This window comes from Schistosoma haematobium, chromosome 2 (assembly GCF_000699445.3).
Source record: "Schistosoma haematobium chromosome 2, whole genome shotgun sequence".
NCBI classification, from domain to species: Eukaryota; Metazoa; Platyhelminthes; class Trematoda; order Strigeidida; family Schistosomatidae; genus Schistosoma; species Schistosoma haematobium.
In genome coordinates this window covers 3373055-3383268 of record NC_067197.1, presented here as the reverse complement: position 1 = coordinate 3383268, position 10214 = coordinate 3373055, and the positions used below count along the sequence as shown (strand labels likewise).

The window sequence follows — 10214 nt, the reverse complement described above, 5'->3', positions numbered from 1 at the left end:
TTGGGACAATTTTGAGACCTGTTTGAAAGAAGTACATAAGGTAATGTGACTTTCAGTTTCAGTTTCAGTTTGGGAAGGACAGGAGGCTCGATGGCCTATGTTAGTCCTGGCAATGGTGGTCTCTCAGTTGATCCAACTTTCTTTTGAAAGAGTCGATGGATGGAGCCTCAACCACGTGCTGAGGTAGTGAATTCCACTCGTTGATGATTCGATGGGAAAGTCGATGGTCAGCTGACAAGTAATTTGTTCTCGGCTTATGAACATTTTTGGATTGTCCTCGTAAATTCTCTGTTTTGGAAGACAAGTAAAATGAGGGCATTTCAGGTGCAAATTTGGCACTAAGCAATTTGAAAACTGTAATCAAGTCGCCTCTAGTTCTGCGATAAGACAACGGGAAAAGCTTCCGCTTGGCCAGTCGAACTTCATACGGAAGCTTCGCTATTCCGGGAATCAGCTTAGTCGCCGTCCTCTGAACCTTTTCCAGAAGCTCACTGTCTTTATTTAAGCAGGGGCTAGCCGCTTGTATGCAGTACTCAAGTTTGGGACGTACGAACACTGTATACAAAGTCAAAAACGTTTTAGCGTCGACATGACTAAAAGCTCTACGTATTGACCATAACGTTCTAAAACCTTTGGCGGCTATTGCACGGCAATGTGCATTGGTCTTTAAGCCTTAGATAACGATTACTCCTAAGTCTGTGTGTGTCTGGACAACAGGTAGCTCAGTGTATGTATCTGTGCCTTGATGACCGATATGCATCACAACCCACTTGGAAGTATTTATCGGCAACTGCCATGTTTGAGACCATTCAGATAATCTCTTCAGGTCATTTGGAAGTTCTAAGCTATCACTCTTACATCGTATCGTTCTCCATATCTTGACATCGTCAGCATATAGCAAGACCGATGATGATAGGAGACTAGGAAGGTCATTTACATACAAGAGGAATAGCACTGGCCCCAAAACTGTACCCTGGGGCACTCCACTAAGCACAGTTTCCCAGCTAGATAACTTTGAGTTCACCCTTACTCTTTGTTGACGCCCAACTAAGAAGTCTTTTATCCACATCAATAAATTGCCTCCAATCCCGACTTTTCTTAACTTATATAACAGCCGGTTGTGTGGAACTTTGTCAAAAGCCTTACTGAAATCAATGAAGGCGACGTCTACAGGTAGCTTTTGGTCCTTAAGAACGCACCAGATTTCACGAGCCACTAATAAGTTAGTGAGACAAGAGTAACCTATTCTGAAGCCGTGCTGCTTCTCCGAAAGGATCCGGTTTTTATCGAGATACTTAAACAGCTCCTTCCGAATAATCTTTTCTAAGATTTTAACAACCACACTAGTTGGGCTAACGGGGCGGTAGTTCTCAGGTTTGTGTTTCGTACCTGTTTTGAACACACGACTTACTATGGCGTTTTTCTAATCGTTGGGTAAACGACCCTGCGTAACGGATAGGTTAAAGCATGTACTTAAAGGGCTTGCAACGAAGTTAAATAATTTCTTCAGTAGCCTAGGATGTAATTCATCGAGCTCCGTGGATTTACCTATGTCAAGCTTATTCAGCAGACCAAAGATATCGAGTTCTTTAATGGTCACGCTATCCAGTATATGTATGGGGGGATCTGTATACGCTGACGGGAAGGGCGCTTCTATGGTATATACGTTGCTAAAGTAGTTCCAGAACACTTGAGCCTTACCAACGTCGTCTTCCACTAATGATGAAGCAGTACTGTCTCCCCATAGATAAGGAATATTTCCCCTTCTCTTTGTCCTTTGGTTTATATAAGAATACAAGCGTTTAGGAAAATATATGGATTCCTTAACAAGTTTTCCTTCGTACAATTTTCTAGACTTACGGAGGGTCGAGGCACAAGTATTTCGAGCCTTTCGATACTGAGATTTTGACTCATCAGTCCCCTGTAACCTAAATCTATCCCACATTTTCCTTTTCTTACGGAGAAGGATACGGACCTCCCTACTGAACCATGGTGGTGAGTTTTCGGCCCCTTTGGTGTGGTCCAAGGGATGTGAGGTGTGGTAACTTTTAAGTATGAATTTCGAAATGCATCCCAGGCCATTTGAATGGAGGACTCTGGGTCTATTGTCCGATCTATTAACGATGCTGAATGCATGATGTCTGGTATGTTTGCTTTCCAGACGTTGGGTCTGTACTGGACTGACGTGTGCTCATGACTGGCAGTTATATGGAAGTCGAAAGTTAAAACTGCGTGGTCACTTTTACCAAGGGGTGGCATATGGTGGAGGTTCGCAACATCATCCTCATAGTGGGTCAGTATAAGATCTAATAAGGATGATTCAGTGTCCGGATCGTACCTAGTCGCTTCTTTCACATGTTGCACTAGAGCACATGTGATAACCACATCAACTAGTTCCTGCTCGAAAGAATTCTCCAACGATTTAGTTCGCAGATTTTCCCAGTCTACCATAGGTGCATTGAAGTCCCCTGGGATTAGACATCGACCACTTTGGGACCAAGTATTGAGACTGCTTAACTGGATCTCATTTGCCTCACAGCATGGACTGCGATAGACCAAACCAACAAGCAGCTCTTGTCCCCTGCATTTCAAGCGGCAACTAACTAATTCACACGTCCCACTCTCATGGGACACACTACCGATAATGGCAAATGAGATAGCATTCCTAATGAATAGAGCTACTCTCCCTCCTTTGCGCTTTTGTGTTCTGTCAGCCCTTACTAACGTAAAACCCTCGAAATCAAGTGCCATACTGTCTGTAGCCTGTGTCAGCCAGGTTTCCGTAACTGCGATAATTTCTGTATTTGTAGAGTCAATCTGTACAACTAGTTCCGATCGCTTAATAAGTAAGCTTCGTGCATCGGTGTAACAGATCCGAAGACTGTTTAAGTGCCTTCGTGCTTCACCCAGAGTGGCTTCGGCATCATTCTCTGTCGAAGTCTTACAACCCGAAAATTTACAATTTTCAGGTCCTTTTCGCCAGCATCTAACCTAAGTTGTAGTTCTATCTCGGCTTCTCGTCTTTTAACACGGCCTGCCAACGGTAGTTCTGTAGAACTATGGTCTACTATGATATTAGTGCTGCTCTAATAATAGACCTAATCCTAAATTTGTAGATTTGTCATGATATAACTGCCTAATCTATAAGATCTTACGTGGAAGTCACACCATCGACTACGCCAACTCACTGTATCGTATCAATTACCAATACATGATGTAGAACAACGTTAAGCTAGAGAAGGAACAATATATTTAATACGAATAGAAGATATAAGATAACATTCAGATGGACCACGCCTGCATGGCCGAGCCATGCCATCCGACTAAACCCAGTCCATTCAATTCATTGTTCGCGCCTTCTCCATCGTTAGGTATTTATCCGCGTTAAATATTGAATATCTATTTTCTGAGTATTCTCGCGTTCAGCTTTGTGGATTGTGCGGTTATTGTCCAATGCCACTACAGTTCCTTTCGGATAAAGACTCCTGAACCCTTTAATTTGTGTCCATTTTGTAAAATCAGGTCACGTTCGTTCGAAGAGCCGAATACCACTTTAAGCAGTCTGGAATGATTTGGTTTCGAGTCCGCTAGACTCTACTCTGTACACCTATATCAAGGTGACCCCGGTCATATTTTGAGGCATGAGTTAATTAAGCAGCTGCCTAATCAGTACAATGTCATGCTCAAAACGAGCTTTAGGTTCAGAGCTCTCGCTCTCCTTGATTCTATGGAAAATAACTGATCTGTCGCTATGATCAGCTTTCGATTTTTCAACTACTCTTACGGGGCCAGGGTTCCCTTTTGTATCCCTACTTTTCTTCCTTACAACCTGTGCCCATTCGTCAACGGTGCTGGTAGAAGCAATAACAGTTGCGTCAAACCTAGTGTTGGATTTGGGGTTTTGTCGACGACCTGAGAGGTCGGGTTATGATTACCGCTTGAAACCGATCGAGCCTTGCGATTGAGGCTTCTAGGTTTTTCCTGTTGGATCCCATCTGGGAGACGAGGAACAGAAAACCCTACATTTCTTGGGCTTTTGTTTAAGGCAAGCCCCATTGGAGACTGCTTTTCCTTCTTTGACGGGCGTGAGTCATCTATCATCGGACTAACCTTAGTTTCCTTCAAGTTGATTTGCGTGTCAACAGATCGAGTGCTGTTTGACGCGTTCCGACTATGCTTGCTAAAACACTTCTTTGCAGCATCAACCAGTGAGATGGCCTCGTTTAACAAGCTGTTTGCATCCGAGCAGCACTGTTGACAAAGCCACACACAACCCTTCTTACTGAACCGTTTGAAAGCAGCAGGCGTTAAGTTCGTGCAGACTTCGTGGTACCAGCCTTTGCACTCGTCGCACTGCATGCCGCTTTCAACCGGATAACGACAACCCGGACGTTGGCAACTGCTTTTTTTTACACTGTCCGGTCATTTAGGAGGGGTTCTTTTTCAATATGCGATGATACTCAGAAACAAAAAAATAATCAATGACCAAAAAAGTGAAGAGCTGTAGACTACTAGGACCAAAAGTACTAACAGATACAGTTGGAAAAGAGGTACTCAGGAGTACCAACGACAAAACTAATTGAGAGAACAGTAAAAATGATACTCTAGTCGAATACTTTAACTGAAATAAATTCAATTAAAGTGAAAACAGTAGTCTTGATACGTAATAAACGATCAAAACAATGAAATTTACTCAGCGAGGAAAAATACCACTGTCCTTTTTAAATAGTGCGCTTTGTCTGTAGTGCTTCATGCCCAAGTAAATCTTCAGTGGACGTAAGCGACGCGTTTCAACGTATTATGCTGAACAAGGGATTCGGAAGCTGGATTGAATTTGATAATGCGCTAAAAGATTTCCGGTAAGACTCTAATTTATGGACGAGCCAATCAGAAGCGTTTGAGGAATTTCAAGGTCACGGCGCTAAGTTCAGTACGAGATGCTCACATTTGATCGTTTTACAGCAGATTTTAGAGAAGAGGTGACTTTTGAGCGACTACAACAGATGAGACTATTAGGAAGTTCTTGTATCTGTGACTGCGGCAATCAAATGAATGCAGAACAAAACTGGATTATGAAGTCACCAGTAATATTGGCTGCGGCTTTTGCAGATGTTACAGTACGTGCAGCCTGGCAGAACGATATATACCCATAATTAGAGAGCGTATAGATGCCTCCATAGACTTGGGTTTGTGCACCCTAACCAAACCCGTAACCTTACCCCTAAACCTGAACCCTAACCTTGACCCTAACCGCATGCACTATGATTTCAGGACATCTGAACCTTTATCTAACCTTAACAAGTTTTTAAATCATGTAAAACAAGAATATCCGCCGTAATTCATAAGTTATTTATAATATGTTTTCACTTTATGCTAACTCTCTTCTGATTGGCTAATAGTTCCAAGGTCACTTAAAAATTCGTTCAAAGGTCGCCCATAAAATATTGTCCTACCGGATTTCCATAAAGTATGGTAGTATAAACCTATGTTTTCTCAGATAACCCACACATACTGTGTTCACGCAGAAAGTCGATTGTTGAAGGATGTGAGATATAAATGCTAGTTCGTGGTGTTTCGTTGCACCTTTGGTCGTAAACGTAAATCAGAAGGTCTTACAGTGAATAAAAACCGTGAGGACTTTAACTAATGTGTGACATTTTAGGTCTAAGTTTTTAAACTGTCAATCGATGTTTCGTATGAGATTGGAGCTCTCTTGCACCAATATTTGTGTGTTCAAATAAAAAATAAGATTGGAGGGTCAAGAATACGTTATAAAATCTTACAACATGTTTCACAACCATCCCTGTAGTAGTTCATGGATGGTTTGTGATCCGTTGAGTAGAAGATTGTCATCAGAAGAAAAAGAGAACTTGAAGCCAGTAATAATGCACTGTGAGTCAGCAGATGAAGTTATCGAAAGTATCAAGGATAGAACTGGTAAGCAGGTAGCCGATGTCAAAGCTATGAAAGGTGAACTCTCTACTGGTAAGTGTATATAAATATATTTCAGGTTGTTGTACTCGGAAGCACGTAATGGATATGCTGAGACAAACAAGGTCCGTCATCCATTTAATTGCTTGGAACGCAAAATAAAATCTTTAAATCTTTCCACATCTATTTTATTTTATTTATATTTATCTTAATATATGAAATCTGATTATGTTCGTGTTTATCATTATTTCCGTTATTAATATCATTATTAGTTCCCCGACACATTAGATATTCTTTTTATCTCTTCTTATCCTTCTAAACATATTTAACTCCAGATTGTTCTTTGAAATTGATTGTGACTTTCATAGCATCAATGTTAATTATTATTGCACAAATATTTATAGTAATATCCAGTTTCACTCCGTATACTATTACATAAATCTAAATGTATTTATCCGAGTGCATTGAAGGATTTTTATTTTATTTTTGCAATTGCTGGTTTCCTTCTGAGGTTGATATTTATTACACAATTATTATTCTTATCATGGATCAAAACCTTTCACTAGGTGTTCACTTCTTTTCACTCCATTCCTTCCCTCTGAATAAATATTCTTAAGATTACGAAGTTTGTAATTAAAACAATAACTTGTGTTACACTTAAATTAAATTCTCAGACCCGTTTTATCTCCACTATGCATATATGACTACTCATACATATTGATATTTTATTATCCTTTTCATTTAATTGTAACTTTCATAGCATCACTCTAAACTATAACTGCACAAACATTTATTCTGGCGTCATATCTTACTGCAATTATAAGTTTTTTTTTCTTAATTATTTTTTGTTACTAGTTTAACGATACACACATAGTCGTTTATTCTTGTTCTGTGTTCGTAAACACGCCTATTAGACTGTTTGCGTATTTCACGTCTCCTTTATTTCTATCCCCTTATTTTCTTCATTTCCTTCTTTAAACTCAATTCAATATTCTTCTCAATTGCACAGACCCGATTTATTATTATTAATATTCTACTATTATTGCTCTAAATTCTTTTTTTTTAATGGCAAGTAGAATGCTGACATTATTGAAAATTGTGTATTATTGCATTTTTTGAAGAAACCCGAAATGGTTTCTTCACAACACTTATGTACCCATAAGATGTTTGTGAATAATAATAATAATAAGGTGAAGTGAGAGAACATTTAGAAAATATGCCACAAGAATATGTTTCAGTAGTTATGACCAAGTACAGTTGTACAGGAAATATCCAGAAAATCTGTGCATTGATTCTACGTACAATACTAATAATAAAAAGTGAATATGTTTTTCGTTGTATTCTACTATGTAGATATTCATTATTCCAGTTAGTGGTGACAGATAATTGGGGTCGAGGACGTACTGTTATGTTTGCGTGGACACGAAAAGAAAAGCGTGCCGACGTGACATGGATTTTAGATAAATTCAAAGAGATAATGGGAAACACAACAGTGACAGAAACACTTGTGATGGATTGCGCACGATCTGAAGGCGCGGCTGTCCGTATAACACATAAGCATGCAAGCACCATTCTGTGCGCATTTCATGTAATTCGCGCCCTTAGATAAAATAATGAGAACCTAATTGATTCGATCGGTAACTGGGAAACGGTTGGATGGTAATTTTATTAATGTATTTATTCACTAGATTTAATCAATATTACAGAATAATAAACCGGAGAGACATAGTGATAGGCCAGTACCTATCGCGTTTCTGGATGCCACGCAAAACAATGTGGGAGCGTGCCTTTTACGGCACATTACCGTGAATTACATGAAATGCACACAGAATGATGTTTGCATGCCTGTGCTGCGGACATATCGTTGAAATCAGATGGTCCTGCTTCACCGTAAATCCAAACTGTTAATACATGATTAACTAATGGATCTGTTATGCGACCTAAGATCAGCAACAACTGTTGGTTAGAGCTTTTGAACAAGCTTAGACCATCGTAGATCAACTGCAGCTTCAATTCTGTGTGACGGATTCGACGTAGTCAATTTTCGGAAATCCTCGGCACACTTGATTTCAATCCCAAATGGTAGTATATTACCGTCTTCAGAAGTGTAACTTAAACCGGCGAAATCACCTGGCAATCAGATCACCGAATTTCAAACGGTTTATCGGTTTCCATCAAGGTCAAAGAAAACCAACGTACATCAACGAATCACACAGTGGTCGCACTCTGATTTTTACAAGTACTCTCAATAATACATTACAGTAACAACGTAGTTTGTGGATTACGGTCTTCAAGGTAGTCATAATACCTGGGTACGACGAAATGGTAGTTCGCGTTAAGTGCTAACCTTAAGATATGACCACAACGTTTGCTAGTTAGCAACGCTCTTCCCATCTAATTTGAATAGGTCATTTGTTAATTGAACGAGTCCAGTTTGTCGTGGTTATCTCAGAAGGCCCTTCCAAGTAGCATCCACTGCATAACAGTCGTCATCATTTTGTCACCTAAGAGACCGTTTTATTGCTAGTGTCATTGAACCACCTCGATCGATAGCACTAACATTTGTCCTAGTATATCGTTATCAGCTTTGAGTGCTGTTTTATCTCAAATAAGTTCTTCTAATAAGCTTGCTCCAGATCATTTTTTTGTTATGAAAACAAACAGCTGACAACCCGTACTAACACTTTTCGAGATAGCTTTTATGAGTGCCTATTCTCCTCTCGAATGTGTCGTTTGACGGTCCAGGACACGATTGAAGTGGTGTTCGCCGGCTGAGTCTCATTTTAAGGTGAAAGGATTATTTACTTTCGAAAATACAGAACGGAGAAAGTTTCTGAAGTATCTGGATACTATGGTAATGCGTAGGTTTATTATTTTTATTTGTGACAAAATACGGTTTCAGATCACATTGTGTGACGTTGTATAAGTAGTCACACTTACATTCAACATCTTTTATTCGATTGTATCGGCTGCGAATAAACTTTATTCATAATTAATAAATTCTTTCTTTTGTCTTGGCTGTCAAACGGACACTCCTTACGTCATTCCCTATTCTGCTTTGTTGGCCACTGCTTTCGTACGAAGAGTACATATTAGTTTAGGCCGCGCCACTACAAGTGAGACAGTTGATTTGGATTGCCTATAAATAAACTAGTAAATTCATATTTCTATTCACGCTGTCACTATAAGCCGGGAAGGAGCACATTATATTAGCTAGCGAAATCTATTTGTGGTGGCTAGCCAAAAAGAAACTTTAAATAATATTGATTGCATAATTGTTGTTATGATTTTGTCACTCAATATAAGACTTAGCTTAGGTACTATTCTTACCGTTTCATCATTCACATGCTGTCACTTCAGTTTTTCGTAATGCATCTTTCACTCTTCTTTCAAATTCTTTTGCTTATTGTCGTATTTGATCAAGTTCTTATGAGCATACACTAAGGCACTAACACAGGTCACCTAGCCTTCGCATGTCTTGTCAGCTGAATATTGAATTTCCAGCCGAATCATCAACGAATGGAATTCATCACCTCAATACTTAATCGGAAGTCCATCTGTCGGCTCTTTCAAAAGAAAGTTAGATCAACTGAGAGACCACCGTTGCCAGGACTAACACAGGTCACAGAGAAGACATGCTTGTTAATGTTTATTGTTATTTGCATTACCCTTTCCTTTTAAGTAAGTGACATACTAGTAATTCAGTTTTGTGAGCACACTAAACAAGTAATAACGATTCTCATTGCCCAGAGATGACTACAAGGGAGTTACTTCATGTAAAATGATATTTTGTCATGTGATTTCACCATCCTTTGCCGAACAACCTACTACTAGACCCCGAAAAGAAAGAAAATGTGTAGTTCATAGATAAGAAATAATCACACTGGAAGATACGTAACGCGTGCTCTGAAGCACATTATGGTGTCGCTGACCCCATGCCCAACCCTCCTCCCTTATCCATGCTTGAGGCCGGCGGTAGTCCCTGAGGGGCCTCCAAGCGGAGTTTCCCTGAAGCACATGGATTAAATTTATTATCCATGTCATACGTTGACTCTTCTCAAAGTACTAAAGAGTTAAGACTGAAATATAAACTGCAGGATATTGAATTAATTGTAGTATATCGAAGTTCTGAATGTGTAGTAGATGACTTCCTCCTCAGCAAACTTAAGTCACGATGTAATGGGGATAAAAGGCTTATAGTGGACGACTTTGGTGCACTGTATACCGACTGGATTAACTAAGAAGTAGGGCCACCGATAACGTCATTCGATTGCAAATTATTA

General features: G+C 39.6%; 1 protein-coding gene across 1 annotated transcript; it reads left to right on the top strand.

The window, feature by feature from the left end:
* Nucleotides 1–5786: 5786 nt before the first annotated feature.
* Nucleotides 5787–7254, top strand: MS3_00006044 (uncharacterized protein; the record flags this gene model as incomplete). Its single annotated transcript, XM_012944401.2, has 3 exons — nt 5787–5985; nt 6011–6056; nt 7128–7254. The coding sequence occupies 3 exons, from the start codon at nt 5787–5789 to the stop codon at nt 7252–7254; spliced, it is 372 nt and encodes a 123-aa protein (XP_012799855.1).
* Nucleotides 7255–10214: the final 2960 nt, after the last annotated feature.